This window comes from Salvelinus namaycush, chromosome 4 (assembly GCF_016432855.1).
Source record: "Salvelinus namaycush isolate Seneca chromosome 4, SaNama_1.0, whole genome shotgun sequence".
NCBI classification, from domain to species: Eukaryota; Metazoa; Chordata; class Actinopteri; order Salmoniformes; family Salmonidae; genus Salvelinus; species Salvelinus namaycush.
The window spans coordinates 35,034,181-35,060,476 of record NC_052310.1 but is presented as its reverse complement, the minus strand read 5'-3'; the positions used below and the strand labels follow the sequence as shown (position 1 = coordinate 35,060,476).

Here is a 26,296-nt window from a genome sequence, read left to right as displayed (position 1 = left end):
TATATTTTGGCTAGTTTATAGTTTTTCTACTATATATCTCCATAAATAATTCAGTACATAGATAAATAGATATTCTGTATGTGGATTACAAATCTTCATACAAAGCTTGATTTAATAATCCATGTGATTATAAATGCAGAAATCATACGGTCTGGAGGGTGACCCTGACGTCAGGTTTAGACTGAGTGAAGGCTGCGTTGAGTTAGCCTGGTCAAACCAGAATGAACACTGCGCTCACCATTGTTTGTGCTCAACAGCGTTCACTTTGGTTTAGTCAGGCTAGCATTGAGTTGCGTACTTACTGGCAATTATCATGGTGGGAGCACCCATGGCCCCATGGCCCCTGCCCCCATGCCCACTTCCAGTGCCAGTCTCTAGTTCTGCTAGCATTCATTCTTGCTGCAGGTGGCCTGACGCTCAATCTGCCACGTGCCCTCCTCATACGTGCAGTAACAGATTGAACACTCATCAATCTTCACCTCACGTCCAGCTGGGATCACTTGTGTGTCTGCATAACAGTTTGGCCCTGGCAAAAGAGGAATTGAATAAACTGTTAAATTGGTCTCAGTCAATCTCATGATCTTGTATACAGTCAATCCAAGACCTGAAAAAAAGTTTAGTGGGATTGTGGTTGGAGTGGATGGAATGGCAAACACAGTAGGGCCATTCCACCCACTCCAACAACGATCCCACTGAGCTGTTTTTCATTTGGCTAAATGGAAGACATGCCTTAATTCGTTGCCCTTCATTGGATTGTCTCTCTGATGAAAGATAATGTTACTGATACACAAATGACCATTAACCAAAAATATTTACTAATAGTTGTAAACAAAACCATTTCAACATCATGAGTATATCAAGCAACATACCATACAACATACTGTACAACTTTGTAAAACACAGATATCCAATGGATACTACAGGAAAAGGAGGGCCAAACAGGCCCGAATTAACATTGACGGGGCTGCAGTGGAGCAGGTTGAGAGCTTCAAGTTCCTTGGTGTCCACATCACCAACAAACTATCATGGTCCAAACACACCAAGACAGTCGTGAAGAGGGCACAACAACACTTTTTCCCCCTTAGGAGACTGAAAAGATTTGGCATGATCCCCAAATACACAAAAAGTTCTACAGCTGCACCATCGAGAGCATCCTGACCGGTTGCTTCACCGCCTGGTATGGCAACTGCTCGGCATCTGACCATAAGGCGCTAAGGAGGGTAAAGCGTACAGCCCAGTACATCACTGGGGCCAAGCTTCCTGTCATCCAGGACCTACACTACCGTTCAAAAGTTTGGGGTCACTTCGAAATTCTTGTTTTTGAAAGAAAAGCACATTTTTTGTCCATTAAAATAACATCAAATTGATCCGAAATATAGTGTAGACATTGTAAATGTTGTAAATGACTATAGTAGCTGGAAAAGGCGTACATAGGCGTACAGAGGCCCATTATCAGCAACCATCACTCCTGTGTTCCAATGGCACGTTGTGTTAGCTAATCCAAGTTGATCATTTTAAAAGGCTAATTGATCATTAGAAAACCCTTTTGCAATTATGTTAGCACAGCTGAAAACAGTTTTTTAAAATGAAATAAGCAATAAAACTGGCCGTCTTTAGACTAGTTGAGTATCTGGAGCATCAGCATTTGTGGGTTCCATTACAGGCTCAAAATGTTCAGAAACAAATAACTTTCTTCTGAAACTCGTCAGTCTATTCTTGTTCTGAGAAACGAAGGCTATTCTATGCGAGAAATTTCCAATAAGCTGAAGTTCTTGTACAACGCTGTGTACTACTCCCTTCACAGAACAGCACAAACTGTCTCTAACCAGAATAGAAAGAGGAGTGGCAGGCCCCGGTGCACAACTGAGCAAGAGGACAAGTACATTAGAGTGCCTAGTTTGAGAAACAGATGCCTCACAAGTGTCAACTGGCAGCTTCATTAAATAGTACCCGCAAAACACCAGCCTCAACGTCAACAGTGAAGAGGCGACTCTTGGTAAGTGGTAAAAAAAAAAAGGTAAGTGAAAGTGTTTGAAGAGGAAATTTTTCTATGGTATGAATCATTTATCTTTCAAAAACAAGGACATTTCTAAGTGACCCCAAACTTTTGAACGGAAGTGTATATACTAGGCGGTGTCAGAGGAAGGCCCAAAAATGTTTCAAATTCTCCAGTCTCCCAAGTCATAGACTGTTCTCTCTGCTACCACATGGCAAGCGGTACCGGAGCGCCAAGTCTAGGTCCAAAAAGCTCCTTAACAGCTTCTTCCCCCAAGCAAAAGACTGCTGAACAATTAAATCACATGGCACCCCGGACTACAGTGCCTTGCAAAAGTATTCACCCCCCTTGGCGTTTTTCCTATTTTGTTGCATTACAACCTGTAATTTAAATTTATTTTTATTTGGATTTCATGTAATGGACATACACAAAAGAGTCCAAATTGGTGAAGTGAAATAAAAAAATTACTTGTTTCAAAAAATAAAATAAATTAAAAAAACGGGAAAGTGGTGCGTGCATATCTATTCACCCCCTTTGCTATGAAACCCCCTAAATAAGATCTGGTGCAACCAATTACATTCAGAAGTCAACTAATTAGCTAAATAAAGTCCACCTGTGTGCAATCTAAGTGTCACATGATCTGTCACATGATCTCAGTATATATACACCTGTTCTGAAAGGCTCCAGAGTCTGCAACACCACTAAGCAAGGGGCACCACCAAGCAAGCGGCACTATGTAGACCAAGGAGCTCTCCAAACAGGTCAGGGACAAAGTTGTGGAGAAGTACAGATCAGGGTTGGGTTATAAAAAAATATCCGAAACTTTGAACATCCCACGGAGCACCATTAAATCCATTATTAAAAAATGGAAAGAATATGGCACCACAACAAACCTGCCAAGAGAGGGCCGCCCACCAAAACTCACAGACCAGGCAAGGAGGGCATTAATCAGAGAGGCAACAAAGAAACCAAAGATAACCCTGAAGGAGCTGCAAAACTCCACAGCGGAGATTAGAGTATCTGTCCATAGGACCACTTTAAGCCGTACACTCCACAGAGCTGGGCTTTACAGAAGAGTGTCCAGAAAAAAATAAGCAAAATAAACATGTTTGGTGTTTGCAAAAAGGCATGTGGGAGACTCTGGTCAGATGAGACTAAAATTGAGCTTATTGGCCATCAACGAAAACGCTATGTCTAGCACAAACCCAACACCTCTCATCACCCCGAGAACAGCATCCATTTTTCATCGGCAGGGACTGGGAAACTGGTCAGAATTGAAGGAATGATGGATGGCGCTAAATACAGGGAAATTCTTGAGGGAAACATGTTTCAGTCTTCCAGAGATTTGAGACTGGGACGGAGGTTCACCTTCCAGCAGGACAATGACCTTAAGCAACACTTGAGTGGATTAAGGGGAAACATTAAAATGTCTTAGAATGGCCTAGTCAAAGCCCAGACCTCAATCCAAATGAGAATCTGTGGTATGACAAAGATTGCTGTACACCAGCGGAACCCATCCAACTTGAAGGAACTGGAGCAATTTTGCCTTGAAGATTGGGCAAAAATCCCAGTGGCTAGATGTGCCAAGCTTATAGAGACATACCCCAAGAGACTTGCAGCTGTAATTGCTGCAAAAGGTGGCTCTACAAAGTATTGACTTGGGGGGGGTGAATAGTTATGCACGCTCAAGTTTTCTGTTTTCTTGTCTTATTTCTTGTTTGTTTCACAATAAAAATATGTTGCATCTTCAAATTGGTAGGCATGTTGGGTAAATCAAATCATACAAACCCGCCAAAAATCCATTTAAATTCCCAGTTGTAAGGCAACAAAATAGGAAAAATGCCAAGGGGGTGAATAATTTCGCAAACCACTGTATTTACATTTACCCCCTGTATAGCCTCGTTATTGCTATTTTATTGTGTTACTTTTCATTTTATTTTTTACTTTAGTTTATTTAGTAAATATTTTCTAAACTCTATTTCTTGAACTGCATTGTTGGTTAAGGGCTTGTAAGTAAGCATTTCATGGTAAGGTCCACATCTGTTGTATTCGGGCGCGTGTGACAAATAAAAACATTGATTTGATAAAGGATGCAGTTGCAATGAAATGTACAATCTCTGTTCATCAATCTTCAGTTACACGTAACCTACATTATAACCTACTTAGCTCTGGTTCCCAATGTGAAACATTAGCCATTGTCTCGAGAAACCCCATCTGTCTTTCCCGACTGGCGAAAAAGATATTCACATAAATCACCCCTTCAAGCAGCATGGACCCAAATACCCACTCCTGGAGCTGCAGCCACAACATGGCATACAGCTGCAGGGAATGGTTTCTCCTTTAACATGGGCTTGAGCAACACTATTCTAGTATTAAGATGCCGCTGCCACTGATAAATTGCAAGTCTTTCAGCTGAAGCAAAGGAATCTTCACTGGACAGAAACACTAAGGAAAAGCATGCTGGCGCATCAATCAATAAGCATCAATCAATAAGCATCAATCAATAAGCATCAATCAATAAGCATCAATCAGTAATGAACAGTTTGTTGAGGCTGTAAAAATGTGAGCACTCACACATTTATAACTCTTCAAATGGAAACTGAAGAAACCCTCCCTGAATAACAACTCACCACATGTCCCTGTCTGCTGTCGCAATTGATTCATTAATAACAAGCTAAATATTGCCTCAAGGATAGTCCATCAAAATTATTGAGACACACTTCTGAATGAACAAACTGGCATGTAATCATATGTTTGACACTATAAAGAGGTAGACTGCACCCCAACACAAATCAGAAGAAATGGTATTATGCAGCCAAGACTTAAGCGACAGCCTGTCATCAATTTGTGCACAGAATGATTAGCATGACACTCATTCCTATTAATTGATGCACCCATTCTGTGCTTCGCTGTGCTTACTCATTGCTGTTACCCTTTCTTTTTTGCTTAGCACTTGAACACCCACCTTTTAGTCACAGTGGCTTCATTAACACATCTCTCTTCTCTCTGAGAGTAGATAGTGTTTTTATCTGAACACATGAAATGGGCCTCAAAAGAGCATTATCCACCATTAATAACCTCCAGCATCAGACTGTATCAGAAAACACAAATGGACAGTCCAAAATGTGCTTGTGTAATATGCAGGTACTGAAAACTTGTCCCAAAATGTCACTAAGCAGGTGGACTGAGTGTGAAAGGAACAACCATTACCATTACCAGATGAGAGAAATCAGGGACACCTTAATGCTCCACTTTTCTGGCTCTGAGAGCTGAAGTAAAGGAAATAGCAGAATAGACAAAAATCACTTCCCCGTAATGCAGTTCCTTAGTACATATGCATTATGAATGCAGCAAAATGCCTTGGCTTTGTGAAAATGGTAAGTGAAAGTGTTTGAAGAGGGAGCAGTGATTTTTCTATGGTATGAATCATTTACTTCCCAACATGTTGCAATATAATGAGTGTGTAGTCTTGAATATGTGCTGTCACATGTTAAATGTCATCTTTTTATTCTAGTCTAGTAAAAGGCATAAGCTGACGCACAACCCATTTTTTTTTGTTGTAGAGGTGCTGAATAACAGAGAGTAAACTATGAGAATAATTAGAGTGTGTGACTTTGTTTCTTTCTTTTTATCTTTTTATTCCGGAACAATGCTGTAAGACAGCAGAAGGTTTTATCTTGTGAAGCGACAGGGTATATTAGGTTTTAGTGTTTATCTAGAAGTAGAGCATTTTCCATTCTTGTTTATCTCAAGCTGTCACTAGCTAGGTTTCCATCCAATTGGCTACAGATTTTAATGTGAATATTCTAAAATCCGTATGAAAACAGTGGTGGAAAAAGTACTCAATTGTCATACTTGAGTAAAAGTAAAGATACCTTAATAGAAAATGACTCAAGTAAGTCACACAGTAAAATTCTACTTGAGTAAAAGTCAAAGTATTTGGTTTAAAATATACTTAAGTATCAAAAGTAAAATTATAAATAATTTCAAATTCCTTACATTAAGCAAACCAGACGGCACCACTTTTTAGTTTATTTAATTATTTACAGATAGCCAGGGGGACACTCCGACATTCAAACATAATTTACAAATGAAGCATGTGTGTTTAGTGAGTCCGCCAGATCGGATGCAGTAGGGATGACCAGGGATGTTCTGTTGATAAGTGCGTGAATTGGACAATTATCTTGTCCTACTAAGCATTCAAAATGTAACAAGTACTTTTGGGTGTCAAGGAAAATGTATGGAGTAAAATGTACAATATTTTCTTAAGGAATGTAGTGAAGTGAAAGTAAAATTAGTCAAAAACATAAATAGTAAAGTAAAGTAGATGCCCAAAAAAAACATTTAAGTAGTACTTTAAAGTATTTTTACTGAGGTACTTTACACCAGTGCATAAAAACAATATGCCTATTTCCCCACCCGAGATGTGTTTCCATCAAATTAACTGTGTGTAATGAAAGAGTGCACATACCAAAAAAAGAATTTATTAAATTCCTATGTACCAAAAAAAAAGAAGTTAAATGGGTTTTGAACTTTACTAGTGGTTTTGTCATGAAACACAAAACCATCAATGCTGAGCGATTACTAGTGCTAAGCGATTAGTGTCGTTTTGGTTTCTGATCTATTATTTTAAAAAATATCACGGTTTTCAGTTTTTAAATGAAATGCACTGTATTTTGTGGGTTGAATGTTGTAACCAGACAGAATAAAGCAATTCATAAAAGTCTCATGATGGTAGAGACTGCCCATTACTGCTTTTCACTTAACCATCATTTGTTCACATTACTTTTCTTTAATAAAATATTTCAAATGTTGCATATGCTGTCTGACAAAAATCACTATTTTAGTAGTTCTTCAAATTAAATAAGGCATACCTTTACGAATGCTGAATACCAACTATCAATCACTTAGGTCATGCATTTTCAGGTAGAGATACCTCGTGAAGCAACTGTTCTCTATCCTTCTTGATAGTGCATTCCTCTGTCACTTCTCTCTGTGTCTGCCCGACTAACCAGCAGGCATAGAATAAACAACACAGACCAAACAAGTAGGCACGGAATGATTATGTACATGTACTTTACTCACATAAAAAGGTTGGATGGAAATCTGGTTACTAGCTAGGTTGCCATCCATGTGGCGACAGATTTACATGCGAATATTAAAAAATCTGCATAAAAACACTATGCACATTTTCTCACCAGAGGGGTGTTTCCATCAAACTGACTTGTTGGGGATAAAAGGCTGTGGAAATAAAAATGACTCTACTGATGGTTTTGTCTGTAAAAATGTTGCATTATAAAGCGATTGTGCTCATTCTGGTCTTGGCAAGTGTACTCTAGCTAAATCAAAAGTGCTTGAAATGAACATTAAAATATTTCCAGCGTAATAGGTCTTGCAAGTGAACTGATTTGTGAACACTGTAGACTTGCCCTAATAAAGTCTGTTTACACAGATAAAAAGTCATTTTTTTAGATATATTTGGACAAAATTAAAAAAGAAGGACCTTATATTAAAACCTCATCATAGTGAGAATATTAATACATTTACATTTAAGTCATTTAGCAGACGCTCTTATCCAGAGCGACTTACAAGTACATACATTCATACTTTTTTTTTTTTTTTTTTTTTTTTGTACTGGCCCCCCGTGGGAAACGAACCCACAACCCTGGCGTTGCAAGCGCCATGCTCTACCAACTGAGCCACACGGGGCCCTAATAGTGAGATGTGCAATGCCATTTTGTTTCAACATTTTATTTATTTAGTGCTGAGAGAGAAGGCGCGGGAGGGGATGGCTGCCGTTTTACGGGCTCCTAACATATACAAATAAAATAAGATTGTATTTGTCACATGCGCCGAATACAACAGGTATTACAGCAAAATGCTTACTTACAAGCCCTTAACCAACAATGCAGTTAAGAAAAATACCTAAAAAAAAGCATTAACAGTAACAAATAATAATAGAGCAGAAGTAAAGTAACAATAGCGAGGCTATATAGAGGGGGTACAGGTATAGAGTCAATGTGCGGGGGCACAGGTTAGTCGAGGAAATTGAGGTAATATGTACATGTAGGTAGAGTTATTAAAGTGACTATGCATAGACAATAACAGAGAGTAGCAGCAGCGTAAAAGAAAGTCTGGGTAGCCATTTGATTAATGGTCAGGAGTCTTATGGCTTGGTGGGTAGAAACTGTTCAGAAGCCTCTTGGACCTAGACTTGGCGCTCCGGTACCGTTTGCCGTGCGGGAGCAGAGAGAACAGTCTATGACTAGGGTGGCTGGAGTCTTTGACAATTTTTAGGGCCTTCCACTGACATTCCTCTGGTACAGAGGTCCTGGATGGCAGGAAGCTTGGCCCCAGTGGTGTACTGGGCCGTACGTACTTCCCTCTGTAGTGCCTTGGAGGCTGAGCAGTTGCCATACCAAGCAGTGATGCAACCAGTCAGGATGTTATCGATGGTGCAGCTGTAGAACTTTTTGAGGATCTGAGGACCCATGCCAAGTCTTTTCAGTCTCCTGAGGGGGAATAGGTTTTGTCGTGCCCTCTTCACGACATGTCTTGGTGTGCTTGGACCATGTTAATTTGTTGGTGATGTGGACACCAAGGAACTTGAAGCTCTCAAACTGCTCTCAACCCCGTTTTTAATTGTTATTTATTTTACCTTTACTTAACTAGGCAAGTCAGTTAAGAAAAAAATCTTATTTTCAATGACAGCCTAGGAACAGTGGGTTAGCTGCCTTGTTCAGGGGCAGAACGACAGATTTTTACCTTGTCAGCTCTGGGATTCAATCTTGCAACCTTTCGGTTACTAGTCCAACGCTCTAACCACTAGGCTACCTGCCGAATGGGGGCATGCTTGGTCCTCCTTTTCCTGTAGTCCACAATCAGCTCCTTTGTCTTGATCACATTGAGGATGAGGTTGTTGTCCTGGCACCACAAGGCCAGGTCTCTGACCTCCTCCCTATAGGCTGTCTTGTCGTTGTCTGTGATCAGGCCTACCACTGTTGTGTCAACGGCAAACTTAATGATGGTGTTGGAGTCGTGCCTGGTCATGCAGTCATGAGTGAACAGGGAGAACAGGAGGGGACTGAGCATGCACCCCTGAGGGGCCCTTGTGTTGAGGATCAGCGTGGCGGATGTGTTGTTTCCTACCCTTACCACCTGGGGGCGGCCCGTCAGGAGGTCCAGGATCCAGTTGCAGAGGGAGGTGTTTAGTCCCAGAGTCCTTAGCTTTGTGATGAGCTTTGAGGGCACTATGGTGTTGAATACTGAGCTGTAGTCAAGTAACCTCTCTGGGATATTCGGGACGCTAGCGTCCCACCTCAACAACAGCCAGTGAAATTGCAGGGCGCCAAATTCAAAACAACAGAAATCCCCAGTCCGGAGCCTCCAGCGACGGTCCCCAGTCCGGAGCCTGGAGCGACGGTCCCCAGTCCGGAGCCTGCAGCGACGGTCCCCAGTCCGGAGCCTGCCACGACGGTCCCCAGTCCGCAGCCTGCAGCGACCGTCCCTAGTCCGGTGCCTCCAGCGACGGTTCCCAGTCCGGAGCCTCCGGCGATGATCGGTGGTCTGGTTCCTCCGGCGATGATCTGCGGCCCGGTTCCTCCAGTGAAGGTCCATGCACCAGGGCCGTCACCAAAGCGGAGGGATCTGTGGGCGGAGGGGGGTCTACGTCCCGCACTGGAGCCGCCGCCGTGAAGGGATGCCCACCCGGACTCTCCCCTTTAGAGTCAGGTTTTGCGGCTGGAGTCCGCACCTTTGGGGTGGGTACTGTCACGCCCTAGCCATAGAGAGGCTTTAATTCTCTATTTTGGTTAGGCCAGGGTGTGACTTGGGTGGTCATTCTAGTTTATTTATTTCTATGTTTGTGTGGTTCCCAATCAGAGGCAGCTGTCTATTGTTGTCTCTGATTGGGGATCATATATAAGTTGTCCTTTTCCGTTGAGTTTTGTGGGTAGTTATTTTCTGTTTAGTGTCTGCACCTAACAGAACTGTTCCGTTTTTTCACTTTGTTATTTTGTTCGAGTGTTTTTTAGTGATAAAGAATCATGAACACTTACCACGCTGCGTTTTGGTCCATGCCTTCCGACGAGAGATGTTACATCTACTGCCATTGCCAACTATGTAAAAATAGCCTACATAAAGCCAACAAGTAAAAACATTGCAACCTGCAGGTAGAAAATAACCTGATAAAAAAAAAAAATCCTATAAATCACATTGGCTAGACATGGCCTGTCTGCAACAAACTTGAAACATTGTATCAACTATTAACTTGGGTCTGGTCCAAAGCTTGCACTAGCGAACTTACAACATTGTATAAAATATTCTGGGCCCGCAGTTGCCCGCGCCAGTGAGCTCGGGACAGACACAGCTTTAGGCTATTTGCGCAAGGGATAAGAAGCAGTGCTTGACTTGGGCAGGAGCTCACCGGAGCTGAGTAGCGGTACCTCAAATGTTCTACTGCTTGAGCCCCTGTTCCTCTTATAGAATATTTGTTCAAAAGTATTATGGAGCTCCTCCACCTAAATATAAAACAGTACCAGCACCCAAAATGAGTACCGGAACCTATTTCAGTCCAAGTCATGCACTGATAATAAGCCTATTTTATGACGTTTCCACTAGCTCAGAACATGACATTTTTTTCCTTTCACGCTGAGTGGATATCGAAAGGGAGAGAGCTGGAAAGATTTTTCAAATACATTGAGGAACTATTGTAAATCTCAATGGATGTAAAAACAGACTTCGTTGTTTGCTGTTTGATGTGAAGAAAACATTACTTTGAGAAGCTCCACAGGTCATTAGTGGTGGTGCGTTAAGCCAATCAGAAATACTATCAGATCTCCAAATGGGCACATTTATATGCCTACATTTGCGCGCAGGCCAGGTAGCCCATAGGCCTATTTGTATGCATGTGTGTCCTTACTCAACATTGACAGGAGTGCTCCAAACAAAAGACAATGACTAAATTGACAGAACTGGCAATGTGGTACAGAGCTCGATTTGGCCTCTGCATGCCTCAAGGCTCCGCAATTGCGTAACACCCTCCACATGATCCTCTGACCACATTTTCGAATCAAGCATAAATTGACTTTAAGTCTAGGCCTCCGCAATGGATTAGTTCACGGAGATGGGTGCAAATATATATATTTGTTACTGCTCGACTAAAACAGTCTCGGTCGACCAACAGCCCAACGACCAAACAATCGACTAATTGTATTTTAGCTGTAATATGAAAGAAAATATAACATGATGATTGTATCTTCACGACAGATTACCCTGGTTAAATGATCAGGTAAAAACCTGGTGGAACCTGTTTTAATTTCACAAAGGTGCCATGCCACAGATGTTCTTTGATATTCATGAACAACTGCCTGGGGTGGATGTTAGCAATACCACTCACTTTCATCTCTCTCCCTGGCTCTTCCTCAAGTGTCTCTTTGCATACAGTGTGAACAACACATCTGAGACATGGTGCTCTAGCTGCTGATCATAACTGATTTTGCATGCCTGAAAATGACCCAAATGACTGTGTCAATCTTCCCAACCCTTTGGTTTTTTACAATGGTAATACAATGCATACTATCAAATTAATTATAGTCATGTAATGTGTGTGAAAATTAGATAAAAGAATGACAGCATGAACGATGACAAGTATTCTATGACCAACTTCTATTTCTCAGACTTTCTTCTAAAAACAATTCCTAATTGTACATGTCAGTAAGGAAAGGGTAATAAACAGGTATTTCCACGACTGCACAATCTTTTTTTGTGAGGCTCCCACCCTGTCTGCAGCATGATAGCCATTAGCAATGAGAGATGCTTTGATGTCATACTTCAGATGCACGGCGCTCTCGGGGGGTTGCAACAGCTGTTTCCGCCTTAAACAACATCTGGAGTGTGAGCCTGACACCTACAGTACAGTCAAAACTTGAGACTACCCGAGTCAAACTTATTGGAGAATGGAGTTGTTGAATATTGGTAGATGTATAATCAACATTGAAGTGGATAAGGACATAAAGATCACATAGGGCTCTATTAAGGCGGTGCAAGTGCCATACGCACATTAGTTGGCAATTTCAGCATGTAAAAACTGGCATTCTGGCATTTTTCCACCCCTTGCGCCAGGTTCAGCAATTTACTTGTCTAATAACAGCTCGGGTGGCAGAGGTGGCAATATTTGAGGTGTGTGTTTAAAATTAAGTGCATATTGGGATTTTAAAGACCAACGAAAAGCAGGTCATAGCGGAAAGGCAGTTGGTAATGCCATGGATTTTGTGAGCTTAAGCGCAACCTATCCGGCCGCGATGCACAGTGCACAGTGCTCTGGAATTGTTAGGTTAGATTACTTGTTGGTTATTAGTGCATTGTCGGAACTAGAAGCACAAGCATTTCGCTACACTCGCATAAACATCTGCTAACCATGTGTATGTGACAAATAAAATTTGATTTGATTTGATTTATGCTCTTGGAACAAGAGAGGAGATCTGTTTTTGTGCCAGTAACCCTTGCATTAATAAACATAAAAAACAAATGTTTTTCTCCATATAGTTTCATTTGATTTAAAACAAGCATAACCTCCCTTCAATGAAGCCACGTTTTTTTTGTTCTGCCGTAATGCGTTCGCCAATTAGGCAAGCCTATCAATAAAGGGTTTGGCTCGTGTGACTAGTTTGAAATCAATCGTAACAACCAAAACGTTATTAAAATATAAAGTTTGAGAGCAGCATAACAGTGAGTGGACATCCCCTTTTCATCTATGTATTAGAGGCTGACATTTTAGCCAGCTCCCATTTTGGACATGCGTAAAACCCCCTTCATATAAGCTATACAGTGCATTCGAAAAGTATTCAGACCCCTTGACTTTTTCCACATCTTATTACATTACAGCCTTATACAGCCTTATACAGCCTCATTACAACCTTATGGGGTGGCAGGTAGCCTAGTGGTTAGAGTGTTGGACTAGTAACCGAAAGGTTGCAAGATCGAATCCCCGAGCTGACAAGGTAAAAATCTGTCGTTCTGCCCCTGAACAAAGCAGTTAACCCACTGTTACTAGGCTGTCATTGAAAATAAGAACTTGTTCTTCACTGACTTGCCTAGTTAGGTAAGAAAATATATATTATGGATACATTAGTTTTTTTCCCCTCATCAATCTAAACACAATACCCCCCATAATAACAAAGCGATAAGGGTGCGGGGCTGCTTTGCTGGTGACACGGTCAGTGATTCATTTAGAATTCAAGGCACACTTAACCAGCATGGCTACTACAGCATTCTGCAGCGATACACAATCGCATTTGGTTTGCGCTTAGTGGGACTATCATTGGTTTTTCAACAGGACACTGACCCAAAACACACCTCCAGACTTTGTAAAGGCTATTTGACCAAGAAGGAGAGTGATGGAGTGCTGCATCAGATGACCTGGCCTCCACAATCACCTGACCTCAACCCAATTGAGTTGGTTTGGGATGAGTTGGACCGCAGAGTGAAGGAAAAGCAGCCAACAAGTGCTCAGCATATGTGGGAACTCCTTCAAGACTGATGGAAAAGCGTTGCTCATGAAGCTGGTTGAGAGAATGCCAAGAATGTGCAAAGCTGTTATCAAGGCAAGGTGTGGCTACTTTGAAGAATCTAAAATATATTTTGATTTGTTAAACACTTTTTTGGTTACTACATGATTCCATTTGTGTTATTTCATAGTTTTGATGTCTTCACTATTACTCTACAATGTAGAAAATTGTAAAAATAAAGAAAGACCCTGGAATGAGTAGATGTGTCCAAACTTTTGACTGGTACTGTAGGTATTCAGACCCATTAATCAGTACATTGTTGTCGCACCTTTGGTAGCGATTACAGCCTTGAGTCTTCTTTTGTAAGATGATACAAGCTTGGCACATGTGTATTTGAGGAGTTTCTCCCATTCTTCTCTGCAGATCCTCTCAAGCTCTGTCAGGTTGGATGGGGAGCATCGCTGCACAGCTATTTTCAGGTCTCCCAGAGATGTTCGATCGGGTTCAAGACCGGGCTCTGGCTGGACCACTCAAGGACATTGAGACTTGTCACGAAGCCACTCCTGCGTTGTCTTGGCTGTGTGCTTCGGGTCATTGTCCTGTTGGAAAGTAAACATTCGCCCAAGTCTGAGGTCCTGAGCGCTCTGAAGCAGGTTTTTATCAAGGATCTCTGTACTTTACTCCGTTCATCTTTTCCTCAATCCTGACTAGTCTCCTAGTCCCTGCAGCTGAAAAACATCCCCAAAACATGATGCTGCCACCACCATGCTTCACCGTAGGGATGGCGCCAGGTTTGTTCCAGACTTGACGCTTAGCATTCAGGTTAAAGTGTTCAATCTTGGTTTCATCAGACCAGATCATCTTTTTTTCTCATGGTCTGAGAGTGCTTTAGGTGCCTTTTGGCAAACTCCAAGTGGGCTGTCATGCCCTTTACTGAGGAGTGGCTTACTTCTGGCCACTCTACCATAAAGGCCTGATTGGTGGAGTGCTGCAGAGATGGTTGTCCTTCTGGAAGGTTCTCCCATCTCTACAGAGGAACTCTGGAGCTCTGTCAGAGTGACCATTGGGTTGTTGGTCACCTCCCTGACCTCCCTTCTCTCCCGATTGCTGTTTGGCCAGGCGGCCAGCTGTAGGAAGAGTCTTGGTGGACCATTTAAGAATGATGAAATAAAAAAATAAAAATAAAATAATAATAATAAAAAAAGAAAAAAAAATAATAATAATAATGATGGCCACTGTGTTCTTGGGGATCTTCAATGCTGAAAACATGTTTTGGTACTCTTCTCTAGATCTGTGCCTCGACACAATGGGGTATTGTGTGTAGATTGATGAGGGAAAAAATGTATTTAATCAATTTTAGAATAAGGCTGTAGTGTAACAAAATGTGGAAAATGTCCTGTATGTGTCCATATGACCATGAAACGAGAGAAGAGATGATGCTGGTGACCCTCGTATTTAGAAGTTATTTTTCTGTAACAATTGCTTGTTTTCCGTTTCATATGATTAAAAACCAAGCCCTCCGTAGGCTACATTTACCCTTGGCCTAGGCTACTATAATGAAGGCTGGTTCAAAAGCAATGTGTCATGTCTTTTTTATCCTGGCAATTTTATGATATCATGCTCCTGATCCCAATTAATTTATCCCATGCTCAAAAGAATACAAAAAGTGAAAGTGCCGTGGTGCTTTAAAAAATAATAATATTTATTTTAAATAAACAGAGCATACGTTTCGACCATATGCCTTCATCAGTGCTGTACAAACAAATTAAGAAGACACGTACTTAAATCACCTGCTGTGCGTAACAAGTGCAACAGGTGCAAGCAGATAGTTAATTAGAGACGGGCGAATAGGGAGTCAATGCATATTAATATATAAAATAATATATAAAAAGGAATTTCAAAAAATAGACAATTCATATGTCACATATAATTGGGAAGAGACAACAGTCTGGGCTACATAGCAATACCAGAAGCAATAGATATGGACTGACTACTAGTGTGTGTAGACGACACTAGAAGAAACATAAAAGGTCATTAAGAGTTTTTAAGGAGAAGATCCATAGTTACCAGTGGCCAGACGTTTTCACGAGGCGAATCATGTTGCGATTGATCTTAAATTCTGTGCCATTGACCGCATTCTCAAGCTGCAGATGGCGCAATACGGATGAGCGCCTTCTCCAGTGCGAAGCCCTATGGATCTTCTCCTTAAAAACTCTACACCCACAAGGGCTTAATGAGGAATTGGACCTTGCATGTTTCTTGTAGTGTTGTCTACACACACTAGCAGTCCTCCCCGCCCCCCACCCCCACAACTGTATTTAGACATAGCCTATTTAAAACAAGCTGTTTTGATTAGAATTTCAGTAGAGTTATTCACTCTCTATTTAGGCCTTATAAACAATGCATTTCATCTTGCTTATTGACAACATTTTTGCATGTCCATAGCTCAGCCATAATGCATTTACGGTAGGGCCTAGCCCCTATATCAGTGTGGGTGCTATGTTTAACAACTACTGCCAGCGCTAAGATGTTCCCTTGTGTTAGGTTTGTTAAAATAGAGCCCATACTGTAAGTAACAAAGTAGCCTACTGTAGGAAAATATGAAAAGTTGTGTTGTCTACCTACACGTTCACATACAAGGAAACCTAATGGAAGAAATGTGAATGAGGTGGCAAGGGACCACCAAGGGAAGCAAATGAGCTCAACCAAACATGTGTTCATGTATTTCAATCTCTTTGATGGGGGGGGGATCAAAAACATGAGAACCTAAACAGCTCAATGATACACTGGGACATTGAGATCAGAATGAAGATTCTAGCCTACTGGCCCAGTAACACAACTTCCTGCATCAACACTGGCTACGTCACAGTTATCTTTGCTTCTTAGCAAAGTGTGCACTTGTTCACTTAGCCTCACTGATTTTAATTATTTTAGATTTGTGTAACGTAGTGAATGGGTGTGACTGGGGTCGCCAAAAATGTTCATGCATAGTCCTTTAAAGCAGCTGGAGGTGTGACATTAACAGAGACAAATGAGAAAAAGGTTAACTTCTCAGCTTGACTCAGATACAAGTGGCCTTTACTATAGGTGACAGTCGTCCTCTTACGGTTTAATTGTTACAAGGCAGTACTTCCCAATGAAGCCATGACAACATTTGCGTTAAATGTAGAGTCAAGTACCACTTGACAATTTTACAGTGCCACTCTGAAACGGGGAAAATGGTAATGTAGTAATCTTATGGTAATAGAGGGCCTGACACGGGCCTTGATTCGTCTTAAAAGCAAGAAACCACAAAGCTCGTATTGCCTGAATGAGCACATGAATTTGTTACGATCTTTGAATATACATGGACACTACGTTCAGTATGTCATATTTCTGCTAGTCCTTGTGCCTCTTAACTTTGAAAATCCTGACTTTGGGGCAAACATTGATTACCGTCTAAATCTCTGCACCAGGGAAATTGTAGTAACTATAGTATCCCCAGAACATCCATAGAGAGACAGTACTACTGCTAAAGAGAACAAATGCACATGTATGCAAAAATATCTATTGCAAAAATTGCAATTTAAAACAATACGTTACTTAAAAATATATAAAAAAATATTAAAATATTGTATTTCTCAAATGTAGTTGACAAAGGTTCATAGTGACCTTTTAACTTCACTTGAAATGCCACACCAACACTGGTTATTTGATGTGTATCAATAAATACACCCCCCAAAAATATTTGTTGGTACCACTTTTCATTGAATGTTTGCTGCAATAGGGTAAATGATATCAAATCAAATCAAATGTATTTGTCACGTACACATGGTTAGCAGATGTTAATGCGAGTGTAGCAAAATGCTTGTGCTTCTAGTTCCGACAATGCAGTAATAACCAACGAGTAATCTAACCTAACAATTCCACAACAACTACCTTATACACACAAGTGTAAAGGAATGAAGAATATGTACATAAAAATATATGAACGAGTGATGGTACAGAACGGCATAGGCAAGATGCAGTAGATGGTATCAAGTACAGTATATACATATGAGATGAGTAATGTAGGGTATGTAAACATATAAAAGTGGCATTGTTTAAAGTGGCTAGTGATACATGTATTACATCAAGATGGCAAGATGCAGCAGATGGTATAGAGTACAGTATATACATATGAGATGAGTAATATAGGATATGTAAACATTATATGAAGTGGCATTGTTTAAAGTGGCTAGTGATACATTTTTTACATACATTTTTACATTATTAAAGTGGCTGGAGTTGAGTCAGTATGTTTGTTGGCAGCAGCCACTCAATGTTAGTGGTGGCTGTTTAACAGTCTGATGGCCTTGAGATAGAAGCTGTTTTTCAGTCTCTCGGTCCCTGCTTTGATGCACCTGTACTGACTTCGCCTTCTGGATGATAGCGGGGTGAATAGGCAGTGGCTTGGGTGGTTGTTGTCCTTGATGATCTGTATGGCCTTCCTGTGACATCGGGTGGTGTAGGTGTCCTGGAGGGCAGGTAGTTTGCCCCCGGTGATGCATTGTGCAGACCTCACTACCCTCTGGAGAGCCTTACGGTTGTGGGCGGAGCAGTTGCCGTAGCAGGTGGTGATACAGCCCGACAGGATGCTCTCGATTGTGCATCTGTAAAAGTTTGTGAGTGCTTTTGGTGACAAGCCGAATTTCTTCAGCCTCCTGAGGTTGAAGAGGCGCTGCTGCGTCTTCTTCACCACGCTGTCTGTGTAGGTGGACCAATTCAGTTTGTCCGTGATGTGTACGCCGAGGAACTTAAAACTTACTACCCTCTCCACTACTGTCCCGTCGTTGTGGATAGGGGGGTGCTCCCTCTGCTGTTTCCTGAAGTCCACGATCATCTCCTTTGTTTTGTTGACGTTGAGTGTGAGGTTATTTTCCTGACACCACACTCCGAGGGCCCTCACCTCCTCCCTGTAGGCCGTCTCGTCGTTGTTGGTAATCAAGCCTACCACTGTAGTGTCGTCTGCAAACGTGATGATTGAGTTGGAGGCGTGCATGGCCACGCAGTTGTGGGTGAACAGGGAGTACAGGAGAGGGCTCAGAACGCACCCTTGTGGGGCCCCAGTGTTGAGGATCAGCGGGATGGAGATGTTGTTACCTTCCCTCACCACCTGGGGGCGGCCCGTCAGGAAGTCCAGTACCCAGTTGCACAGGGCGGGGTCGAGACACAGGGTCTCGAGCTTGATGACAAGTTTGGAGGGTACTATGGTGTTAAATGCTGAGCTGTAGTCGATGAACAGCATTCTCACATAGGTATTCCTCTTGTCCAGATGGGATAGGGCAGTGTGGTTGCAATTGTGTCGTCTGTGGACCTATTGGGGCGGTAAGCAAATTGGAGTGGGTCTAGGGTGTCAGGTAGGGTGGAGGTGATATGGTCCTTGACTAGTCTCTCAAAGCACTTCATGATGACGGAAGTGAGTGCTACGAGGCGGTAGTCGTTTAGCTCAGTTACCTTAGCTTTCTTGGGAACAGGAACAATGGTGGCCCTCTTGAAGCATGTGGGAACAGCAGACTGGGATAAGGATTGATTGAATATGTCTGTAAACACACCAGCCAGCTGGTCTGCGCATGCTCTGAGGACGCGGCTGGGGATGCCGTCTGGGCCTGCAGCCTTACGAGGGTTAACACGTTTAAATGCTTTACTCACGTCGGCTGCAGTGAAGGAGAGTCCGCAGGTTTTGGTAGCGGGCCGTGTCAGTGGCACTGTATTGTCCTCAAAGCGAGCAAAGAAGTTGTTTAGTCTGTCTGGGAGCAAGACATCCTGGTCCACGATGGGGCTGGTTTTCTTTTTGTAATCCGTGATTGACTGTAGACCCTGCCACATACCTCTCGTGTCTGAGCCGTTGAATTGCGACTCTACATTGTCTCTATACTGACGCTTAGCTTGTTTGATTGCCTTGCGGAGGGAATAGCTACACTGTTTGTATTCGGTCATGTTTCCGGTCACCTTGCCCTGATTAAAAGCAGTGGTTCGCGCTTTCAGTTTCGCGCGAATGCGATACAGCGCATTCGGAAAGTATTCAGACCCCTTGACTTTTCCCACATTGTTACATTGCAGCCTTATTCTGAAATTCTACAAACAAAACTCTATAATAACAATGCAAAAGCATTTTATTTTATTCCAAATGTATCATATAAAATAGATGGAAATATCATATTTACATAAGTAGTCAGACCCTTTACTCAGTACTTTGTTGAAGCACCTTTGGCAGCGATTACAGCCTCGATTCTTCTTGGGTATGATGCTACAAGCTTGGCACACCTGTATTTGGGGAGTTTCTCCCATTCTTCTCTGCTGATCCTCTCAAGCAGATCCTCTCAAGCTCTATCAGGTTGGATGTGGAGCGTTGCTGCACAGCTATTTTCAAATCTCTCCAGAGATGTTCGATTGGGTTCAAGTCCAGGCTCTGGCTGGGCCACTCAAGGACATTCAGAGACTTTCCTTGCGACTTTTCTGTGGCTTGGCTGTGTGCTTAAGGTCATTGTCCTGTTGGAAGGTGAACCTTCACCCCAGTCTGAGGTCCTGACCGCTCTGGAGCAGGTTTTCATCAAGGATCTCTGTATTTTGCTCCATTCATCTTTGCCTCGATCCTGACTAGTCTCCCAGTCCCTGCCGCTGAAAAACATCCCCACAGCATGATGCTGCCACCACCATGCTTCACCGTAGGGATGATGTCAGACATCCTCCAGATGTGACACTTGGCATTCAGACCAAAGAGTCTAATCTTGGTTTCATCAGACCAGAGAATCTTGTTTTTCATGGTCTGAGAGTGCTTTAGGTGCCTTTTGGCAAACTCCAAGCCAGCTGTCATGTGCTTTTTACTGAGGAGTGGCTTCTGCCTGGCCACTCTACCATAAAGGCCTGATTGGTGGAGTGCTGCAGAGATGGTTGTCCTTCTGGAAGGTTCTCCCATCTCCACAGAGGAACTCTGGAGCTCTGTCAGAGTGACCATCAGGTTCTTGGCCACCTCCCTGACCAAGGCCCTTCTCCCCCAATTGATCAGTCTGGCTGGGCGGCCAGCTCTAGGAAGAATCTTGGTGGATCCAAACTTCTTCCATTTAAGAATGATGGAGGCCACTGTGTTCTTGGGGACCTTCAATGCTGCAGACATTTTTTGGTACCCTTCCCCAGATCTGTGCCTCGACACAATGCTGTCTTGGAGCTCTACGGACAATTCCTTCAACCTCATGCTTGGTATTTGCTCTGACATGCATTGTCCAATCATGTCCAATCCGCTCCAAATCATGTCCAATCAATTGAATTGACCAAAGGTGGAGTCCAATCAAGTTGTAGAAACATCTCAAGGATGATCAATGGAAACAGGATGTACTTGAGCTCAATTTCAAGTCTCATAGCCATGGTACTGAATTATTCCATACATTTGCAAAAATGTCTGAAAACCAGTTCTCTTTGTCATTATGGGGTATTGTGTGTAGACTGATGAGGGGAAAAAATGATTTAATACATTTTAGAATATGGCTGTAACGTAACAATACAGGGAAAAAGTCTAGGGGTCAGAATACGGCAGGGTAGCGGGTGGTTAGAGCGTTGGACTAGTAACCGAAAGGTTGCAAGTTCGAATCCCCGAGCTGACAAGATACAATCTGTCATTCTGCCCTTGAACAAGGCAGTTAACCCACTGTTCCTAGGCTGTCAATGAAAATAATAAATTTGTAAGTCGCTCTGGATAAGAGCGTCTGCTAAATGACTTAAATGTAAAATGTAAATGTAATACTTTCCAAATGCACTGTATTTAATTTAATGTTGATAGCATTTCCCTTGTTTGTGATAAACAGCATCGCTTTAAGAGGCCATGTCTGAGATGCGTATCGCCAGTCATCATTCTTTTTGCTGAAGGAAGCAACGTTGCTGACATTGCCATGTTGCATTAGAGTCGCGCCAAGAAAAATAAGGGGGACACAATCTAGGACATGCTGTCTAAAACCATCTGAAACAACTTCAGATAATCCACAGTGAGCCAGAGAAGCGCTCTTATAAGACAGTGTAATTCTTTCAAATCAGAGAGCTCTCACACACTAACCCAGGATGCTCAAACCCTGATTCGCCTTTTATTCACGCCAGCATATTGTGGCACCGAAACAGGAATATCTGTTCACGTTGGAAACAAACAGGGCTGGCTAATAGAGAGTCATGCATTATCACATACACACAATCATACGAATAAATCTAGCACTGCAACCAACTATTGTCAATCATTTGTCAGGCCAATCATGTATGATTTCTCAAAGACATACAGTCAAATGACAATGGTAAATGAAATGCTGTGTGTTCTGTTTTAAGGTACCAAAAATGTTGAGACAAGCAGGATCTCTCACCGGTCTTACAGATGGGGCAGCACCGTTCAGGCTCATACACTGGGTCCACACACTCTGTCTGGGGACAAGCTGACACAGAGCACAACACCTCTCCACTCCCCTCACAGCGACACTTCTCACACGGAGACACCTGGGGGCAGAGGGAAAAAGACTGTGTGTTTAAAAATCTCTCTCTCTCTCTCTCATGCAAGTACTCACTCACTCACTCACTCACTCACTCACTCACTCACTCACTCACTCACTCACTCACTCACTCACTCACTCACTCACTCACTCACTCACTCACTCACTCACTCACTCACTCACTCACTCACTCAATCACTCACTCACTCACTCACTCACTCACTCACTCACTCACTCACTCACTCACTCACTCACTCACTCACTCACTCACTCACTCACTCACTCACCTGTCTGGTCCACTAGCCAATATAAGGACATTGAACATCAAACATTCAGCCACAGAGCTTAGAACACAGGGAGGTCCCATCTTACGGCACTTTATTGGAAATACATACTTCATTTGAAGGAGACATGCGTCGAGAAATGAACTTCAGTGCACAATCAACCGAAAATAGGGAAATCAATGTGCTGATTGTGTGCTCAGTTGGAAACAGAAGCTATACGCTTCAAATGTCTTGCTTTGTGAACTAGAGAGAACAGTTTGATTAATGGAGCTTTCCAAGTCCCGAAAGTATTGGAGAAAAACAGGGCCCAAGACCTTATGATGCAACTTGTGTCGACAATATGCCTTCAACCAAGTCACCTCCCTTGACTGGAGATGCTACCACCGTAGGCTTTAGTCAGAAGCCACTCGTAGCCATGTGAGCATTTCCTTTTAAATCAGAGAACATAGGTTAATCCTAACAGCATGGATCAAGTCGATTGCAGAGCGGCTCGAGCTTCTGACCAGCACGCCAATGTGAAAAACGGCAAGAGGAAGACCCCACTTACAGTACCGCCGCAGAACACAGCAATCAACCACAAGGCTCGCCTGTTGCTTTGTTTCTAATCCTCTAGGCAAGCATCCACAGAGGATAGGAGACATTTACTTTAGTGGAAGTGGGTCTCTCTCTCTCTCTCTTTTTCCTTTCTCTCTTTCTGATCTCTCTCTCTCTCTCTCTCCACAGACTTCTCCCAGGAGAGCTACAAGCGAGCTGCTTGTATCACTCTGCATTAACGGAAATAAGTCCCATATTAGACCTAACCTCCTGGTGTGACCCTCCAGTGCTAGCACAAAGAGATGCCTGAAACAGTCACATATAATACCTTTCTTTAATCAAAGATAGAATAGAAGGCTAATGGAATAGTTGTGGATGGAGCTTCTAAAATAAATAAAGGAATAAGCCCTTTTGAGGTCTCCTGGGCTTGGCTTAAAATAGATAACTCCACCAAGACTAGAATATATCAAGATAAGAATATTAACACAATTACTCTTAAGCTTAAACATACTATTCAATTTAGCAGCCCCAAGTAATGTTCAAACTTTGTGTGAATAAAAATAAATGCTGACTTTTGCCATCATAAATGTGCTTCGCTGCTTGTTTGCTTGCTACACTGAAAAGTATTTTGGTATAGTATTCACGATACACTGGCAATCTATCAACAGTTTCCCACATGGAATGTCTACGGAGACCGAAACGTTGGTAACGAGATCAACTAAAACTGTGGAACATCTAGATTACCAGCCGACTAAATTCAACTCCATGATTTACAATGGAGTTGAGCGGCGACTAGTGGGGACTGGAGCTCCGACGTCATTTTAGCATCCAAAGAATAGCTCGCAACTACCCAGAACAATGTCGTGTACAGAGGTGTAAAGTACGAAGTTAAGTAAAAATACTTTATAGTAGTTTTTTGGGTTATCTGAACTCTACTTTCCTATTTATATTTTTGACAGGTTTAACTTTTACTTCACAACATTCCTGAATAAAATAATGTACTTTTTACTTCATGCATTTTCCCTGACACCCAAAATTAATTATTACATTTTGAATGGTTAGCAGGAAAGAAATATGGTCCAATTCATACACTAAGCAAGGGAACATCCCTCGTCAAGGGAACATGCCTCTGATCTGGCGGACTCACTGAACACACGTGCTTCATTTGTAAATGATGTCTGAGCGTTGGAGTGTGCCCCCCCTGGCTATCCGTAAATAAAAAAATAACAAGAAAATAGTGCCGTCTGCTTTGCTTAATATAAGGAATTTTAAATGATTTATACTTTAACTTTTGACACTTAAGTATATTTGAGCAATTGCATTTACTTTTGATACTTAAGTATATTTAAAACCAAATACTGTTAAGACTTTTACTAAAGTAGTATTTTACTGGATGACTTTCACTTTTACTTGAGTCATTTTCCATTGAAGTATCTTTACTTTTACTCAAGTATGATATTTGGGTACTTTTTCAACCACTGGTAGTGTGTAATTCATTTTATGTGACGTCAGAGCTCCAGTCTTCCCACACAAGTCGCCGCTCAACTCCATCGTAAATCGTGGAGTTGCGTTTAATCAGCTACTAGGTCACTAGTGTGCTGGAGTTTCTTTTCATTTCAGAGGTTGATCTCTTGAAGCACAGACTGTCACAAGAAAACTGTCACAAGAATACATTTAAATTAAATAGCACTATGAATGAGGCTGCCTAAGGATGTCATCATCACCTGGGGTGTATTCATGTCGAAAAACGTTTTGAAACGGAAAACAAACACTAGCGTTTCTTGTTGTACACGTTCAGGTAATCCATTCCCGTTTTGGCTTGTTTGCTTATGTTTGGTTCCTAGAGAATAACACCCTGTAAACCTTTAAAGATATCATTTCCAGACTCACCTTAAACTCTTGTAGCGTTGTGTAGACCTTTCCCCTGAACTCACAGTAGTTCTTCTTCTCCTTGCACTCTGGACAGCACTGGCTGGTGTCCACCCGGATACAGCGAGGGTGAACTTTGGGACATTCAGGTTTGGCACACAGGGGTCCCTCGTCCGTGCAGAGGCAAGGGCATGTGGAGGGCCCCGGGGTAAACTTCTCCCCAATGGCAAACACAAAGCCACTTTCGTCCATGCAGCCCTTCCCCCTGTAATCTGGATATGCGTACTCGTCGATAGCGTCAAGAGAGAGATTTGTTTCACTCGTGGGACCCTCGTCTACTCGGCTCAGGCCCCCCTCTTGCTCTTCCCACAACTCCTGTGATGCCTTCCCGGCCTTGGATCCAGCAAGTTTCTGGGAGCTGGAGTTTGGCCTGGATCTGTTGACAGAGGTTCTGTTGCTGGCCCCTCTGTGGGTCTCCAGGCCCATGAAGCTGATCTCCTCCAGCTGCTGCTGGGTGCTGTAGCTGAGCGCACCCACTGAGGCCTGCTGCTTGTCTTGCTTGTCCTCTCTGGCCTGGGTCAGGACATGCTCCAAGCGTTCCCGGCTCACTGACAAGTCTGCCACGGGATTACACTGAGTACTGGTCAGAAACAACATAACAAAGAGGACTTCCACTGTCATGGCAACAGAGTGCACCATCTCTCCCCACCACCTGGAAGGTGGGATGACACCTTGGCTTCATATAACACACTTCATATCTCAGGTGTGAGCCAGGCCATCTGGAAAAAGAGAATGAAACTGGAATAAAGTATTTGACAGTATGTAGTCTAGACATTGATATTGTCTCTTAGCCTGGTCCAAATTCTGTGCTTTATAGCAAACTCCTCTTGTCGTTATCATGGCCAAACAATGACCAAGACAATGACCATAGGAGTTGGCTATACAGCATAAACATATCTGACTAATTGTCTTCATGTTAGCCCCAATAAGGACTCTGTTTTTTCATTGCAATGCCGGATCCTATCAAAGAAACACCTCACATGACCTAAAGAAAACCTCAGCGACTTGGGCTGTCAGAACGGAGTGTATTCATATTGCCGGTGTCAGGAAATCAATAGGCTTTCTTACACTAACACTTCCTCGCATCAAATGCTCCCAGCAGGGATAGACTGTGGAGAAAATTGCCCAAAAAAAGAACCTGAATCTCACTCCCCACCCGGAACAAAGGAAATATAATCAATGGATTCCGGTTCAAATAAAATCAGACAACTATACAGGGAGAAATTGATTCGAAAAGCGATCATGATTCTCTTCAGGAAGAATGAATTTACTGTAGCTAGAGGAAATTTCTAGACCAACTTAGATCACTGAACAGCATAAAAAGTGTATATTTCTTCATTTATTTCTTTACATTTTTGGGGGACTTGTGTGCATTGTTTGGTGTTTGTTAGGCATTAATGCATTTTTGGAGCTAGTAACATAAGCATTTCGCTGCACCTGCGATAACATCTGCTAAATATGTGTATGCGACCGCAAAAAATGGATTTGAAAAAAATAACAATAAAATTAAGTGCTCCATTATATGTTGTAGATCTATGGCTCTGGTTTTGTACATGTGCAGTG

At 42.3% G+C, this 26,296-nt stretch overlaps 1 protein-coding gene across 1 annotated transcript; it reads right to left on the bottom strand.

Annotated features, from left to right (window-relative positions):
* Positions 1 to 311: 311 nt before the first annotated feature.
* On the bottom strand, positions 312 to 25,372 carry LOC120045588 (brorin-like). The gene is made up of 3 exons (XM_038990489.1): positions 24,695 to 25,372; positions 21,864 to 21,993; positions 312 to 526 (listed from the first exon to the last, which is right to left on the bottom strand). The coding sequence occupies exons 1-3, from the start codon at positions 25,370 to 25,372 to the stop codon at positions 384 to 386; spliced, it is 951 nt and encodes a 316-aa protein (XP_038846417.1). The 3' UTR covers positions 312 to 383.
* Positions 25,373 to 26,296: the final 924 nt, after the last annotated feature.

What these genes read in the sequence shown, in the direction of transcription:
- LOC120045588 (XM_038990489.1), bottom strand. Translation starts at nt 25,372, where the DNA reads ATGGTGCACTCTGTTGCCATGACAGTGGAAGTCCTCTTTGTTATGTTG. An exon ending in CAACGCTACAAGAGTTTAAG is followed by an intron (nt 21,994 to 24,694) that starts GTGAGTCTGGAA and finishes CTCTGCCCCCAG; the next exon opens with GTGTCTCCGTGTGAGAAGTG. An exon ending in CTGCCCCATCTGTAAGACCG is followed by an intron (nt 527 to 21,863) that starts GTGAGAGATCCT and finishes CTCTTTTGCCAG; the next exon opens with GGCCAAACTGTTATGCAGAC.